Source organism: Lycorma delicatula, chromosome 5 (assembly GCF_047948215.1).
Source record: "Lycorma delicatula isolate Av1 chromosome 5, ASM4794821v1, whole genome shotgun sequence".
Lineage (NCBI taxonomy): Eukaryota > Metazoa > Arthropoda > Insecta > Hemiptera > Fulgoridae > Lycorma > Lycorma delicatula.
The window spans coordinates 27,579,206-27,597,938 of record NC_134459.1 but is presented as its reverse complement, the minus strand read 5'-3'; the positions used below and the strand labels follow the sequence as shown (position 1 = coordinate 27,597,938).

General features: G+C 32.3%; 1 protein-coding gene across 3 annotated transcripts in view; it reads right to left on the bottom strand.

The window, feature by feature from the left end:
* LOC142324832 (cytoplasmic aconitate hydratase-like) overlaps window positions 1-18,733 on the bottom strand; it is a 120,642-nt gene that overhangs the window by 7,657 nt on the left and 94,252 nt on the right. For all 3 annotated transcript variants that reach the window (XM_075365850.1, XM_075365851.1, XM_075365849.1), the window contains 3 exons: window positions 17,264-17,411; window positions 4,034-4,156; window positions 1-186 (listed from right to left, as the gene is read on the bottom strand). In XM_075365850.1, the coding sequence (XP_075221965.1) occupies window positions 1-186; window positions 4,034-4,156; window positions 17,264-17,411 (457 nt within the window). The remainder of the gene's footprint in view (window positions 187-4,033; window positions 4,157-17,263; window positions 17,412-18,733) is intronic.

Here is an 18,733-nt window from a genome sequence, read left to right as displayed (position 1 = left end):
CTTCACTGTGATGTTTTGTTGTGGTGTCAATACATCTGGGATTTCAATATTATATAACTCATGACCAGTCAGTTTAAGCGTATCAGCATTCTGTCCAGGTAAGAACTGCAATGGTATTAGACCCATACCTACAAGATTTGACCGATGGATACGTTCATATGATTCGGCAATAACTGCTTTGACACCCTACAAAAAAAAAGAAACAAAAATTATAAAAAATATAGTTTTAAATAATTTTAAATTGTCATAAAAAATATGATGTTTAATTTCTAGAGTTAAAATTTGCTAAACTAATTATTTAGATTATTTGTTTGTTTTTTCTAAATTATTATTTAAAAAAAAATCTTTACTATAATTACTTTAAAAACTAAAGGAGATTACAACATTTATTTATAAATAAGTATAAATACACACACACCCAAGGGATGTTTAATAAATCCATACAACGTCAAGAGATTGTGCTTATAGTATTTTGTTGAGGCCATTCTTAAGTTTCCTACATCTCCAGTAGGAATATACACCAAATAACCATCAGATATATTCATAATTCTATTGTTGGGGTTTTTGAAACAATCAAATATTGTAATTTGAGAAAAATGGATGAAAGGAAATTTGTGTGGCGATAAAGCATTACTTTTTGAAAGGCAAAACTGCATAAAAAATTAACGTCAAACTGAAGAAATATTATGATGTGTCAGGTCTATGGATGAATAATTCACAAGTGGTTTAGTTATTTTCCTAATGGTCATATATAAGCACAAATATGCTGAGCATTCTGGACAGTCTGCTGAGATTACAATTGAAGAGAATATTGAAAAAACCATATGACCATCATTTACAAAACTATATTTATGTTGATTAAATATTAGAACCATAAACATGAATATATACTCATGGGAAAACTGTTCTCAAAAAGGGTGCCCCATTTAACACATTTTAAGAGGAATTTTTGTACCATTTCACAAGACAATGAAAATTACATGCATCACTACCATTTGAACCATCAGCAACTTCAATGAGTTGCTGTTGAGGAATTCGCTCCAAAGAAAGTGAAAATCATTCAATCAGCAAAAAAAGTGTCAGCCACTGTCTTTTGAGATGCTCGTGGCGCAATCTTCATTGACTTTCTGGAGAAGGTTAAAATATGACCGGGCAAATCACGCATCTTAGATGGACCATCTAAATGAGAAATAAAGAAAATACCACCATATTTCACAAAAAAGGAGTCTGTTTTCACTAACAAAAGCAACAAATCATCTTTTGTAATTAGAATAGTAAATCGCTAAAATTACACTCTGAAGTTCTTACGCATTAGCCCTACTCACTAGACTTAATATCTTTTGACTATTATCTGTTTCCAAATATGAAGAATGGCTGGCTAGAGAAAGGTTTTTCACAAAATGATAACATTATTGCTGAAACATCTGCCAATTTTGAAGACTTGGATAAATTATACTTTAAGGATGGGATTGAAAAACTTTAAAATCATTGGATTTAAGAATAGACTTGAAAAAAAATTACGCTAACAAATAAAAAAGATTTATCCTGAAAAACTGATTTTTGAATAGATTTTTCAAATACATTTTTCTAAAATTTCAAGTTATCAAGATAAAAACAACTAAATACAGCATTACAGCAAATAACGGTGTTAAAGCCAATTTTTTTATTTCATTCTATTATTTATTTCTAACTTCTGTAAAGTTTAAAGTTGTTAATAAAAATCTGTTAGTCAAAGATCATAGCACTAATATACACTTCCATAAGTATATTGGGCAAAAACAGATAACATGAAATATGAGTATTCCACCAGAAGACAATTTTTAAGAAAAATATTTGAACAGACTAGCTAGAGGATTAATGTTATGATAGATCCTTGAAATTACTTTACAGTAAAAGCTAATCAAAGATGTAGGAGAACTAGACTTAAGAACATACAAGTAAAATATCAAAGAAGCCAATTAATAGGTGTATTAAAAAAAAAAAATATTGTAACAAGACTGGTGTAGCGGCCCAAAGTAATGGATTCCTACCAATAAAAAAGAAAGTAATAGGAAATTATAATAATGGGAGAATCCAGAAAGAGACAAAAAGGAACTCTTTTAGTAAAGGTCCATTTAACTAAGGTTCTTTGTAATACTGCCTACTGACATACAATAAACACATGTTGTTCTGTGAGAAGAGTTATTGGACCAAGGTTAGGATCCACAGGAATGAAAGGGCTCAGTCGATTGTTTCCATGTTTTGAGTTGGGTCCGGTCCAGCACGTAAAGAGGATAGCAGTATAAATCTTCCCAATATGACTAGTTAAAAATTACTACTGTGAAATGAGTATATGCGAGACGTTTAGATGTCAGTTCTGCGAGGAGAGTCTGCGATGTGAGTTCTGGAAATTAGTCTGCGAGATGTCAGTCACTGAGAGTATTCTTCGAAGAGGTCAGTGAAGGAGCAAATTTCAAAGTGAACTAAATGGGCGCAACTAAGGTGACATCACAAGTAATGGTTCGGTGAGTTGTGAAACCAATTATGTACTAAATTTCGTTCATAAACTGGTAGGGTAGTTTTATTTGTGAACAGCAAAGGTATTTGCAGTGAAAAAACTTTATACCTGAGTTATCTATTTTACTATAGTTGTTAATACAAAACTAGTGGTTAAAAATATTAAGAATAGCGGTCATGTAATGACTTTTGTCAATGGTAATGAATTCTGGTTTTCATTATTTATCTACCTGTGTATCCTGATGATTACTTTAAATTCTGTTTTGTATGTAATCTCTGTTTATTATTATTGACATTTTTGATTATTATTTAAATTTAATAATATTATTGTTTACAGTTGCCATTATTGTCATTCTAATTTTTGTTGTGAGTTTTTTATTGTCTGTTATTATTATTATTATTACAATTATGCTGATTTTTATTGTGGTTGTGATATCTTATACTTACTTTTATTGTGGTTGTTTATACTTTCTTTTATTTTTTGTTTGTTTTTGATTATCGTTTACTATTATTATAACCATTGTCATTATTATTATTAATGATTTTTCTTGTTTTATTTATGTTTTTAAACCAATAACTGGTAATTATATTAACATTTTTAACTGTCAATTTCTCATTATCCTGACTGAGCCCCAAACACACGACAATATTTTTTATTAAAATAAATATTAATAATTATAAATGACTTGCTTTCAAATCGCAAAGTAAATTGTCCTTCCATATGATCTTCACTGATGTTACCAGAAATACATTTTTCTTTTTTTTATATGATATTACCACAAGCTTAAACGTTGTGCATGGGATATGGAAATGGAATTTTGTAGCGTATGAAAAATGCCAAGCCTGACCAGGATTCAAACATGGAACCTCTGAATGAAAGGCCAAGACACTACCACTCCACCACAGAGAGGTAAAATGTTGCCATTTCTCCAGAAAAATTTTTTAAGAGTAATTTCCATCTAATTTTGAAATCAAATTTTGTCAAAATTTTATCTATTTTTATGTTTTCCATAAATTTGTTTTTGGATCGCTTTGAATGCTAAAATGTGAAATATTTAATATAATACAAACATGGTATTCTTTACCCCAAGCAAGAGAAATCATCACTACATTTACTACAGAGTAATATACAGAAAAATTAATATTATCTCAGAAACATATTTAACTTTACAAGTTGTTAACTTCCTACTTCTTTTAGGTACAATGTTCTACTAAGAATTTTCTAAAATTTACAATCAGAAACCCAAAAAGGGCAAGTTAAAACATATTTTTATGATCAGTTATATCTTCGATAGTAGGGCTCTAATGCAAGTCCAGCTCAATTCAATGCAAGTCCACTTTTTATGCAATATGTTTCAATTAAAAAAATAGTGATTTAATTAATTTATTTATTTATGGATGGATAATTCATTTCTGATTATGAGAAGAATGGGATTTTAACTATGTTTTTTTTTATAAAAAAAGAAGAAAACATTAATAGGTTTTTTAATTAGTTTTAGTTATTTTATAACTATATTGTCCAATAAAGAATAATTACCAGTAAAAGAGGTCCCTTAGCAGCCCAATCACGAGATGATCCACAACCATATTCTTTTCCAACAATTAATATAAGAGGGGTACCACTTGCTTTGTACCTCTCAGCTGCATCAAACACATCCAACTGAAATAGAAGTAGAAATGTTAAAATTATAATTCATTCTTATATATATTAATTATAATTCATATATATATATATATATATATAAATTACATAAACATATAATATAATAATTAACAAGATTTAAACACAGTAGCTACCTCTATGAATCATGAGACCTTGCTGATGGTGAGGGGGCTTGAGTGCTCAGTGATGCAGAGTAGCTGGACCGAAGATGCAACCCTATTGGAGAAGTATCTTTTAAGAGAGCAAGACTAAGGAATGATTCCTGAAAAAGGACAGCAGCTCTTTCAGTAATAGTAAGGGTGTAGGTCAGGAGGACTTAAACGGCCATATCAACATCTAGTACTGTGCAGCTGAAAGCAATGGAAAACTATAGCCGTTTTTTTCCAAAAAAAATTTAGCTCTGCATTTTCATGTAACAAAGATGGGTGGGTGGCCTTCCTTGGCAAAATATTCCAGAGGTAAACTAGTCCCCCGTTCAGATCTCCGGGTGGGAACTGCTAAGGAAGGGGTCACCAGAAAATTAAAAAAATAACATTCTATGACACAGTGTGGAATGTTAAGACATCTAAAAAAGGTTAAATGTAGATGTAGTAAGAATTAGTGACTTTTGGTGGGAAGAGGAAAACAACTTTTTGTCATTTGATTTAGGAACAATTAACTCAGCATCAAATAAAGAGCAGACAGGAGTAGGTTTTATAATGAACAAGAAGATAGGGAAGAGGTAGAGTGTTTCAAAAAGCTTAGCTGTAGAATCATTGTATAATAAGGATAAAATCTAAACCTAAGCCGACAGCAATTGTTAACGTCCATATGCATACAAGTGCCCATTATGATAATGATGAAGTAGAGTGTGTATACTAAGAAACTGATGAAGCAGTTAAATACATAAAAGGGAATGAAAATTTAATAACAGTTGGAGATTGGAATGGAAGTATCGGAAAAGGCAAGGAAGGAAATATTGTGGGGAATACGAACTGGGCAAAAGGAATGAAAGAGGGGACCGACTTATTTCATTTTGCATGAAGTATAATTTAGTAATTGCCAACCTCTGTTTAAAAATCATAATAGAAAAATATACACATGGAAAACGCCTGGTGATACTGCAAGGTATCAGATACATTATGTCAAGGTTAAAGAAAGATTTAGAAATCAACTGGTAGACTGCACAGCTTATCCTGTTGTAGACATTGATAGCAACCATAATTTAGTGATAATGAAATGTAGATTGGGGCTTAAAAACCTGAATAAAATGTGTCAGATGAATCGGTGGAATTTAGAGAAGCTTGATGAAGAGGAAGCAAAGAACATTTTTGAGAAGGACATCACAAGAGTTATGAGTAAAGGTAGAAAATATAGAAGAAGAATGGGAGAATGTTAAAAAGGAAATTCTTAAATCAGCAGAAGTGAACTTAGGCGAAACAAGGAGAACTGGTAGAAAACCTTCGATATCAAAGGATATATTGTAGGTGATCGATGAACATAGAAAGTATAAGAATGCTAGTGATGAGGAAGGTAAAAGGAACTCTTGACAATTAAGAAATACTATAAACAGGAAGTGCAGATTAGCAAAAAAGGAGTGGATTAAAGAAAAGTGTTCAGAAATGAAAAGAGAAATGATGATTGGCAAAATAGACAAAGATACAGGAATGTTAAGGAGAATTTTGAGGTAGAATTAAAAATTTTATTAGAATTTAAAATCTAATAATGTGGTAAAGATTGTGCACAGGATGGATGGAATATATTAATGATATATATGGAGGAAATGAATTGGAAACTGGTGTTATAGAGGAAGAAAAGGAAGTGAAGAGGATGAAAAGAGAGATACAATACAGAGATCTGAATTTAAGACAGTATTAAAAGATTTGATGGCAGAAAGGCTCCTGGGATAGACCTACAGAATTACTGCACAGTGCAGGTGAGGAAGCAATAGATAGATTATACAAACTGGTGTGCAATGTTTACAAAAAAGAGAAGTTCTATCAGACTTCAAAGTGTTATTGTCTTGATACCAAAGAAAGCAGGAGAAGATAAATGTGAAGAATACAGAACGATTAGCTTAACTATTCATGCATCAAAAATCTTAACTAGAATTCTATAAGAAGAATTGAGAGGAGAGTGGAAGAAGTGCTAGGAGAAGACCAATTTGGTTTCAGGAAAGGTATAGAGACAAGAGAAGCAGTTTTAGCGCTCCAATTAATAGAAGAAGGAAGATTAAAGAAAAACAAACCAACATACACAGCATTTATAGACTTAGAAAAGACATTTGAAAACGTAGACTGGAATAAAATGTTCAGCATTTTAAATTTAGGGTTCAAGTATAGAAATAGAAGAACACAGAAAGAAGCTGTAATAAAAAAGACAGTCTGACAAGGATGTTCCCTATCTCTGTTACTTTTTAATCTTTACATAGTACTAGCAGTTAATGATGTTAAAGAACAATTTACATCCGGAGTAACAGTGCATGGTGAAAAGATAAAGATGCTACAATTTTCTGATGATATAGTAATTCTTGCCAAGAATAATAAAGATTTAGAAGAAACAATGAATGGCATGGATGAAGTCTTACGTAAGAATTGCTGCATGAAAATGAACAAGAGTAATGAAATGTCGTAGAAATAATGTAGATGGACTACTGAACACAAAAATTGGAAGAAAAAGATTACGGAGGTAGAAGAATTTTGTTATTTGGGAAGTAGAATTACTAAAGATGGACGAAGCGGGAGCGATATAAAATGCTGAATAGCACAGGCAAAACATCTTTCAGACAGAAATATAATTTGCTTACATCAAAAATTAATTTAAATATCAGGAAAACATTTTTGAAAGTATATGTTTGGAATGTAACTTTACATGGAAATGAAACTTGGACGATTAGAAGCTCTTGAAATGTGGTACTATAGAAGAATGTTAACAGTCAGATGGGTGGATAATGTGACAAATAATGAGGTGTTGTGGAAAATTGATGAAAGAAGCATTTGGAAAAAAATTGTTAAAAAAAGAAACTGACTTATAAGCCAAATATTAAAGCAACCTGGAATAGTCGATTTAATATTGGAGAGACATGTAGATGGGAAAAATTGTGCAGACAGACAATGTCTGGAATATGTAAAACAAATTGTTAGGGATGTAGGATGTAGGGGGTTTACCGAAATGAAATGACTGGCACTAGAAAGGGAATCTTGGAAAGCAGCATCAAACCAGTGAAATGAATGAAGACAAAAAAACAAACACAGTACATAGATACTTACCATATTAATTACAAGAATCGATTCGATTTTCATGGAATCCTGCATCTTCAAAATTCACAAATTATGAAAATAATTTTATTTTAATGTAATTATAGAATTAAATACTAACTGAAGATGTGGGATCCTGTGAAAATAGATTGTTGGAATTGATTTGTTAAGTTTAACTTATTTACTTACTTTGCTTTTGTGTATGTTAATGAATTACCTGAATTCTCAAAAAAAAAAAAAAAAAAAAAAAAAAAAATACAAATATAAATTAAACTTCTTGTAGTCCATATAGTTTAGTTAGAAAATAATTGTAAAAGTAAACATTGAATGCAAAAGTAATAATAAAAAATCAAAATTTTAGAAAGATTTTATATATAGAAATATAAATGTAAATTCAGCCTAAGGAATATGCAGACATATTTGACGGGGACATTCTTATAAATATTATTTAAGTTAGTAATACATTGATAAGAAATTTTAAATGAATCAGATATCAGTACAGTGTTGTATCAGATATCAGTACAGACACTCCAAACGAAATCGCAGAGCTATTGTCCAATCACTTCGAGAAGGCCAGCAAAACGGCCAACTACGAAGAAGGTTTTCGGACCAAAAAAGAACAACTTGAAGGTCTACTAAATTTTAGAACTGAGTATAATTACTCATATAATGTACCATTTAAAATGGAAGAATTTGTGAAAGAGTTGGAAAAAGCAGGCAACACAGCTGCTGGTCCGAATGAAATCCATTATAATATGATCAGGCAGCTGAATACCACTGCAAAACGCAGATTATTAGAATTGTATAATCAAATATGGCGGGATGGAATGTACCCGCAGCAGTGGAAAAAAGCTCATATTGTTCCAGTACCAAAGAAAAATAAAAATTTAACGGATCCCAATAGCTATCGTCCTATCTCCTTGATGTGCGCTATGGGAAAAATATTCGAAAAAATGATTAATCGACTCGTTTGGGTTTTGGAAAAAGAAAACCTGATATCGCCATAACAAGCAGGTTTTCGTCAATACCATTCTACCACTGATCAAATGATTAACTTAGAGAACGTTATATATAACAGCTTTATTACAAGGAAACATTGTGTCGGAGTCTTCTTTGATCTTCAGAAGGCTTTCGATATGACCTGGCGTCATGGTATAATGCTCCAGATACATAAATGGGGCATTCGTGGCAAACTGCCAATCTTATTGAGCAACTATATGAATGACCGTACTTTTCAAGTACGTGTCAACAACAAATATTCATCTATAAAAATCTTCGAAAATGGCATACCACAAGGTTCGCCATTGAGCGGTACCTTGTTTATAATCACCATTAATAAATTTATATTAGCGATTCCAGTAGAAATCAGCAAAAGCGTCTATGTTGATGATTTGGCAATTGTGTATGCCAGCAACAAGACTGCTATGGTGAAATACAAATTGCAACGAGCGATCAACGCTCTAAATGAAGTTCCAATTTTCACCAGAAAAAACGTGCTGTGTACACATCTGTAGGAAGAGAATTCCTCATCAAAGTCCTACGCTGACAATCGGCAATGATCCAATACAATATAAAGACAACATGAGATATATTTAGGACTAGTATTGGATAAATCCCTTACATGGGGATTACACATACAGGACTTGAGTGTTAGAAGCAAAAAAGCCCTAAACATTATCAAATGTTTATCGAATATCAATTGGGGCTCAGATAGAGATATTATTGAGACTGTATAAGGCATTGGTTCAATCGAAACTAGACTACGGATGTATCGTATATTCATCCGCTAGAAAGTCGCATTTAAGAAAGTTAGATGTAATTCATAATAGCGGAATTAGATATGCGACAGGCGCTTTCCGCACAAGTCCGGCAACAAGTCTAATGTCCGAAGTTGGAATAATGCCACTACATTATAGAAGAGAGATCCTTTTGTTAAGATATGCAGCAAACGTATGGGCTTTTCCTGCCCATATAAATAATAAACTTTTCATGAATCATCCAATGGCTGCAGTATATGAACGTCATGCTACCTATTCCAGACCAGCCGGAATTAGATACCACAAATTAAGAAGAAAATACGAAATTGCTATTCCAGATACAATAGCAATTTCCACAAGAGAAATACCGCCATGGCTTTTGCCAGCAGTAAATACAAGGTTGGATCTCTCTCAGGGAGAAATAAAAAAGAAGCTAGCAGAGATCATCCAACAGGAATTTTTGGCAACCGTAAGTAGTTATGAAGAACATATTAGAATTTATACTGACGGTTCTAAAACCGAACATGGTGTTGGATGCTCCATATATGTAAATGGAGAAGCCCATTGTAGGAAACTGCCAGATATGACCAGTGTTTATACGGCAGAACTTACTGCCATTCAGCAAGCTCTTCGCTTCACAGAACATTATTGCGAAGAGAGAGTGCTAATTTGTTCCGATTCTCTAAGTGCACTTGTTGCAATTCGGAACAAAAACATTAAGGATGTCCTAATTTCAAACATCCTGTTTATTTTATATGTTTTAAATCAACGAGGACAGCGATGCGTATTTGTATGGACTCCAGGGCATGCTGGTATTACAGGTAATGAGAACGCAGACGAAGCTGCCAGAAAGACAATAGTCTGCGATGATTTGGATGCATTTCCTGTAAGAGTGGCAGATGTTAAAAACTGTCTAACTAACGTAGTTAAAAACAAGTGGAATACTGAATGGAGGGAGGAGTTTAAATACAAAATTAAACTCAGTTAAAACTTCTCCATATAAATGGAAAAGCGACGTGAAGTTGACTCGCCGAGAACAAGTAGCTGTGACCAGACTTAGAATCGGTCACACGCGATTAACAAATTCATATTTGTTAACCGGCGAAGAGAGACCAATGTGCGGTGTTTGTAATAAAACACTGACAGTCAAGCATCTAATAGAAGAGTGTACCATATATGAGGACCTCAGAAAGAGGTTCCGTCTTAGAAATGATATTACTGCTAATCTGGATAATGGAAATGAAGAAAAGATAGTTACTCTTTTTTACACGCTAGTGGACTTCTTAGAAGTTTGTAAAAGTGAAAAATTTAAAGCTGTGATAAAGTCTCTAAGAGGTAGTTTCATTTATTTATATATGGGAGTCTCGAAGCGTGGCACACATAGTGACGGGAGGTAGCCCTCTTGCCTAGGCCACCCTGGCTCGTCTGCATTCAAGAGCAGTGAGTCGGGGTGTGTCTGATGATGGCATGGGGGACCCCTCAAGGGTGGACTCAGGGCACGAGGCTATGGGTAAGTGCAATGGCTGCCTGTAGCCTGTTTATAAGGAGTCAACTGCCACGGCATCCTGGCGCGACTAATATACTGCGCTTCACGGCTGTTCTTGACGCCCCGAGGGTGCTAAAATTAACAACTAAACAAGACGGGTATAAGAAAATAAATGAAATGGTATGTTATTGTTTTTTATAGTTTTACTTTTATCTTCTTTGAGAATTTTATCTCAAATTTTTATTTTGGGGCCCTTTACACCCCATAAGTGTTGTTTTGTTTTTGTTTTTGTGGTGTTTTAATGTTTCTGTGTAGTTTGTGTTTTTAAATAAAATGTAAGGGCCCTTTACACCCTTACATATGACGATCCTCATGGTGATACTAATTTCCTTTAAGAATGTGACGAGGGCTAATGACCTTAGTAGTCGATGCCCGTAAAAATACACAAAAAATAAGTATTGTATTAACATATTGACAACATGTTAAAGGAAATTTTAAATATTATGTTTTAAATTAAAAAAAAAAAAAAATTATTGACTGACCAAATATTTGTTCTAAAAATGTTAACATATGTATTCTAATGTGTAAATGTAAAAAAGAAAAAAAAATTAAAAAAAAACCATTACTGAAGATTGCCTTATATCTCCAGAACTACTGAGCCAATTTTGACCAAACTCGGTCAGATTACTTCTATATATGGGGCATTATTGCCACTAAATTTTCAACTAAGGTCAAGGGGGTGAAGCTGTAGAGCATTGATTCCCAAAGTGGTCCAGGTGGACCCCCAGGGGTCCATGGGGGTCTACGTTGGCATGACAAAAAATGGGAATTCGTAAGCGGGGGTCCACGAAAACTTTCTTGGAAAATTGAAATTTATGTAGCAAAATATTAGTCGTCGCGTATTTTCCCAGTTTTCAAACTTGTCACAGGTAGAATGCCTTGATGAGGATATTCAGACATACGTTCAACATTTAATTGCTCTGCATGATGACTTCAAAATCAGATTTGAAGATATTCTGACGATGGAAATACCACCATGGATCATAAATCAATTTGATGAAATGGAAGTGGAGAATGTGATATTACAAGAGGAGCTACTCGAGCTTAGCACTAATGAGCAGCTGAAGGTGAAATTTAAAAGAGGGTATCAAACATTTTGGCTGCAGGCAGAAATACCAGAAAAATATCCTGGACTGTGGGGAATTGCGAGAAAGCTTTTCCCTCGTCATATCTTGTCGAAAAAAGTTTTAGTGTCGTTACAAACCTTTTATCAAAAAAAAGGAGCAGGTTCAATATCACAGAACGGGGAGATTTGCGCTTATTCCAAACAAAACTGAAGCCAAATATTGATAATTTGCTGTCAATCCATCAAGTACATTCCTCCCATTAAAATTGTAACTATTTTGTGATTGTCATTGTGGAAGTTACATTACGTTATTAATGTTTAATTTTAATTATATTATGACAATTTTATTATATTACATTGCAATATGATAACAATAATAATTAATAGTGTAATGATTACATATTTGAATAAATGCAACACAAAAAAAATACTATTTTGCTTTTGCTTTTTACCACTCTGAATGGGAAGTTTTCTAAATAAAATAAGTGAGAATTGATTGCTTTCTTGTGCTGTGAGTAGATGTCAAAAATGTAAAGTTGGATGGAAGCATTTTTTTGATTGGCCAACTTTACTTTTTTGACATCCACTCACAGCACAGTAAATCAAAAATTAACCGATCAATTCTCACTTTTTTTTCAGAAGCTGTTAGTTCGTGGAACTCAGCCGTAACGCAAATTTTCATAGTTAGATCTAATCTTTACATTTTCCGTCGACTGGAAATATGGTAGAAATGTAGCTGCAGGGGGTCCACTGGAACCAGCAAAATTTTGAAAGTGGTCTATGAGAAAAATAAGTTTGAGAACGTCTGCCGTAGAGCAATGTCACCCTCAGTATCTCAAGATTTCACCTAATTAAGGTCTTATTTTTCTTAGGCATGTTTGTTAACAATTAAAAAATATTTTCAAAAAAAATATTTGCAAAATCACACCCCATTCCAAAAAATGCTCTAAATAAACTAGTGGCTAAGTCCGCTCTCACCACAAGGAGTGCAAGTGTAGCACTGACATACAGCTGCTGAAGTCATCTGCTATGATGTGACGTCACAGGTTAGTAGTAGAATTAAATAAATGAATAACATTTAAAGTGTAAAAAAGTATTTAAAGTGGCTGCTAGTACCACCCCACATGTGTAAATGAAATACGGTACACGCGTAGGCTTTAATTAGAATCACTGATATAACAAACAAAAATATATTACATTTTAAAAAAAATGATAATTATTTTAAATTAAATTGTGTGTTTAAGTCGTGCATCAGAAAAAACCCATGTGATAGGAAAATCCTACACCTGTGTTAAAATCAAATTTTTGTTCTGTACATCTTCAATATATAATAATGGACATAATTTCAAGCAAGAGTTTGAAAATTGTTTCTTTTTCTGGGAATACCAGTATGATATAATGACAAATAGCTTCTGAAATGGCAAATGTGGCTGTAAAAGAAAAACTACTCCAATATACGATTAGTTATTAGTGAGAAAAAGTAAACTTGATCCAAAATTATCTTCTGTGGACTTAATTTGAGAATTGGCAACCAATGAAACAGATTTACATGTGACATGTTAGACGCTGACTTCTTGCACTTTGCACCAGTTTAATGTGAAAAAAGAATTCTTGTGGGCCAAAGCCGTGCTAACTGGACCAAAGAAGACTGGAAAAATGTTATGTTTTCTGACAAGTCACATTTTTATGTTCAGGGGGCCATACATTAATAAATTAAGGGTTCCATAAGTTAGAAAAGCATCAGATGAAAATACACCACTGGCTCATATCCAACAATCGGTTAAACATCCCCAGAAAAAAAAAAATGTTTCAGGTTGTTTCACATTTGAACGTTTTTGTTCATCATTACCAGTAGATGTTATGTTGAAGTGATAGATTATATCAAGATTCTAAGAGTTGTGACACAACTTCAACACAAATTTCCATAAGGCAATGGAGTGTTCCAATAAGATGTGGCACCATGTCATACTGCCAAAAAGTGGACAAACTTTCAGAAGAACAAAACATTAAACCCATGAAATTCCCAGGCTTAAACCCAAATGAAAATTTTTGGGCAATAGTCAAAAACCAATTCTCAAAACTGAATTCCATCACAAAAATTGTCCTTATTAGAACAATAATGTAGCTGTGATTTCATGATGAAGATATAAAAAAAAAAATATGTAGTACATAGTCGAGTCGATGCCAAATTGTGTATGTGAAGTGAACACATCTGTGTTTGCAGTAATTTGCTCATTACTACATGTAGGATGTATATATTTCCTCAATTTAGAAACATTTATATGTAATATAACAACAAGCATCTGTTCAAATTGATACAGGTTAATTATGATCATTTAAAAAATAAATAAATTGTAAACCTATTTAAATGAGGGCAGATTCAAATTTTATTATCAGACGTATATAAAATGTAAATACACACACACACACACACACACACACACACACACACACACACACACACACACATACACATACACACACACAAAACAAACACTTATAGAAAATACTGTGCACAACTTAGAGCTTACTTTAACTAAAACAATTAATAAAAATATAAAACATTTTTTAACAATGTTAAAAAATAACATTAATATTTTATTTTTATACAGGCCTGTAGGAATATATAAATTATACAGTAAAGATTGCTATTTATTTCAATTCTCTTGTTGCTGTTCATTCAGCAGCTACAGACAATTAAACCAGTCCTATCCACTGATAGCTAGCTATGAATATTTGCTTTTTGCCCTACTGTTCAACAAGGTGGACTAATTTTATCAGTTTTCCACAATTAAATCAGTATAACGTTTAAATGATAATAACTATTTTATAGATGGAAACTTCCTGTTTTTCCAGTGCCTCCAGCCTTCAAACAGTGTCTTGATTTTTTTGTTGTCCATATTTAGCATCCATACAGAAATACAAATACATAATTTACACAGAAATAACTATTATCATAAACTTCATTTATGAATGTACTTTAATATTACTATTTTTTTTAATTCAATTTAATTTTTCTATAAACCAAATTAATAAATAATTATGGGTTTGCTTCTTTGAACTTTGATCCTGAAGTGGATAAAAAACCATCTGAATTACCTTTTTTATCATAAAAATATTTACTTTCCGAAAACAGATTAAAATCACTAATCAAAAAGTTTAAGTGGTGATTTCTGTGATAGTGGTAAAAAATTCTTAAGAGTAAAAACCAGAAAAAAAGAAAATCCACATAAACAAATTAAAGAACCAAAAATACAACACTTGCACACAGACACTATCCAATTTTTCAAAAAAAATTTTTTTCGAATTTTTCTTAATTGCCAAAAAAACAAATAAAAAAATAAGATACTTAAAAACATAAATATAATTTACTTTTTTTTCAATTCTCCTACCCTTTCTTTCAGGCAGTCTGGGTTTGAATCCAAGTATAAAAAATCCATGAATGATTTTTCATTCATGTACAAAAACATTACACATCATACATTTTCATTCACAAGCCTTTGCCATACGTCATAAATTAATTGTCTCAAATAAATGTATGAGCTAGATGGATATGCGCATGGACTAAGTTGGACTTAGCATGGACTGTTCAACATCCTACACAAAAGCACTTTAGCTTCTAAATATGCTACAGGATTTTTAATCCCTGACAAAGTAATTTTTTTTCTGAGAAAAAATATTTTATGCTATCATGTGACATTATTAACTATACAAAAAAATACCCAATGAGTTATGACACCTTAATTTAAAATTTTGAGAAAATGAGTATTGACATTGTAGTTTAGTTTAGTTTAAATATTTAGATTATATATATATATATATTATTTAAATATTACAAATGTTACATACGTCATAAATTAATCCTGAATGAATAATTTATTAATTGTGAATATATAACTATGTTTAACTAACTGTTAAGCAAACAGGTATCCACATCTTAGGACCGATGACTTACTGTTGGTCAAACTATAAATTAACAGAACCTAACTAGTATGTAATCTGCTGCATAATGAGTCACTTTTATAATCAACCAACACACGCAGAATTTTTTTACTTCATTGTAATACCATTCATTGACTGCAATGGTTGTTAGCCACGAAAAACTGTTAACATCATGTAATGAAAGATGAACCAATATAGTTAATGTTAATTAAAAAAATAATAATAATACACATAATAATTTACATACAAATATGGGAACCAGTTTATTAAACATAATAATCCATCAATTCCTTTTATATTTACTTTAAACCCATCATATTTCACGTTGCTTGAGAACAATCAGGTTTCAGAGGATACAACTTAGGATACTGCTTAGCAGCCTAAGTTTTATTATCTACAATATTTATTTTTTCTTAACATGATTTTCACTATGAAAGACACATGAAATTTTATATATAACTGAAATTTACTGAGTTTTATTGAGGTTAAAAAAAATGATTTTGTTGAAGGGTAATCAATGACAGTTTGATTGTATTACTGTGTTTCTTTGCAGTTGAAATTCTTAGTTATCTTTCTTGACTTAAAGATTCTTAACAGACTTTCAGATTTTAAAAACTAACAATGATTTTCAGTTAACACATTCATACAAAAAAAAAAATAATGAACTCTCAATCACATGTCATTATCCTTTTTCTGGATATAAATTATCCTCCACATGCTTCATTTAACACAGTTTCTAATGCATGAAGCTGAATGAAAGACTGTTACCAATTTATGTTTTGTTTTCACTTAGTTGCATATAGAATTTATGGTTTTGATAGTAAAGACCAGTATAACTATTGGTAATTATTTAAAGTGAAAACATAATATACACAATTTCTGATAATGTAAATGTTAAGTCTGAAAGAGCACATTCATTCTTCACGTTTCACTGAACCATGTTGTCATTCATACATAATCTCAGATGCTTACATATATAAGCCTGTATGAAAATAAAAAAATGAGAGATGGCATGCTTCAATTATGTGAAAAACACTACTACAATATGAAAATAAAACTCATTCTAGAAGTTTATGACACAACTGTTATTACTCTGTATACACATCTCAATATGAAAATAATGTCAATGTCTCCTTTTTAAGTATATGCAAAATTTTCTATTAAATTGCTAATCTTTAGTTCAGTTAACCCAATCTGATAAAATAAAATTCATTCTTTTTCTAAATTTCAATTCATGGGAAACATCTATCACAGAATGTGATTTAGGAGTGGCTCAAAATATTGCAACACAAAAATATAGTATAAAGATATGTAACTTTGTTTAAGCCTTACTGGTTGTTCACTGGATATTAGTTTTCTGACAGCAGTCTAGTGCACAGTTCTAACAGCAGAACTTATTTTCTCTATATCAGCCAAAATAACCAAATTAAGCTACATTTCACATTTTAAGACGTGCATTAACCTAATAAAAAGTAAAATAAGTTTATTACTGAAAAGGGTATCAGTTGGATTCTAAAAGATAATATTTCACACAATTATTAAGATTAAATTGGGTACCTCTTCGCCTGAAGGAATGTGAATAGTTCTTGGTCCGGGTTTTCCTAGTAATTTGTTCTGTAATCTAATATTAGCAAATGTTCCTCTTGCCATTACGTCATCATTACCACGTCGAGAACCATAAGAATTGAATTCTCTGGGTGTTAATCTAAACAGAAGAAAAAAATGATAAGCAAATAAATCAACAAATTCATGAATCATTCATAATCGAATGATTTATAAGTTGTTTAACTACATCAGGAAGGAGATAAATTTTACCCCTATTTTGGAAAGTATAATCCTAAATATCTACATAGTTTCCTGTTGACAACAAAAAATATTTGAAACTAGATTTTTTATATAGAAGTCTATAACCATAAATACAGGTGATTCAAGGAAACGGGAAATATTAAAAATTAAATAACGTTAATGAAAAATTTTTTTTAGAAAATGAATTTTATTTCATGTAATTGTACAAATGTTGCCATTTTAGGATACATACATTTTAGTTTATTTTTTAAAGATGATATCTTGCAGGTGATCTCCTCTTCTACGTAAACACTCACGAAGTCTCTTCATTAAATTGTTCATGGTTTGACGTAACATCTCAACTGGGATTTCCGCAATTGCTTCTCGGATCTTTGCTTTCAATTCTTCTGTTGTAGCAGGTCTACTGTGAAACACTTTGCTTTTAAGGTGACCCCCCACAAAAAGTAATCGCAAGCTGAGAGATCAGGCAATCTGGCAGGCCATCTTAATGTCACCATTTCGTGAAATGACACGTTGTCCAAACAATCGGTGTACAGCTGCCATCGGTATTCGTGCAGTACGTGACGTTGCTCCGTCTTGTTGAAACCAGGCTGTGTTAAGAATCAGTGGAAATCTCTTTTGTTGTTCCACAACAAAGGTTTCAAGCATAGCTACATAACGAGCCGACGTCACTGTTATCGCAAGACCGTTGTCATCCTCAAAAAAATAAGGGCCTATAACACCGTAAGATGACATAGCACACCACACGGTCATTTTCTGGCTGTGCAACGGAAACTGATGTAGCTGCGTAAGATTTTCTTGTGCCCACTATCTGAAATTTTGCTTGTTAACAAATCCACTGAGGTGGAAATGCACTTCGTCTGACATCCACAGTTCGTGAACAAAGTCTTTGTTATCATTTATCTTCTGAAGCATTACATTACAGAATTGTGCTCGCACAACTGCATCGTTCGGTTTCAGTTCCTGGACGATCTGCAACTTGTATGGATGGAATTGCAAGTCCTTCACTAACATTCTTCAAACACTTGAACTACGCAATTGTAAAGATGCTGAGAGATGACTGATTGACCGATGTGGACTTCGGGTGACAGCATCTTGTAAAGCTTGAACATTCTGTGGTGTACGGACGGTTCGATCACGGCCTGAAGGTTTCTTTTTCATTGCCGAACCGGTTTCCTCAAAATTAGATATCCATGTTTTAATTGCATGTGCTGATGGAAC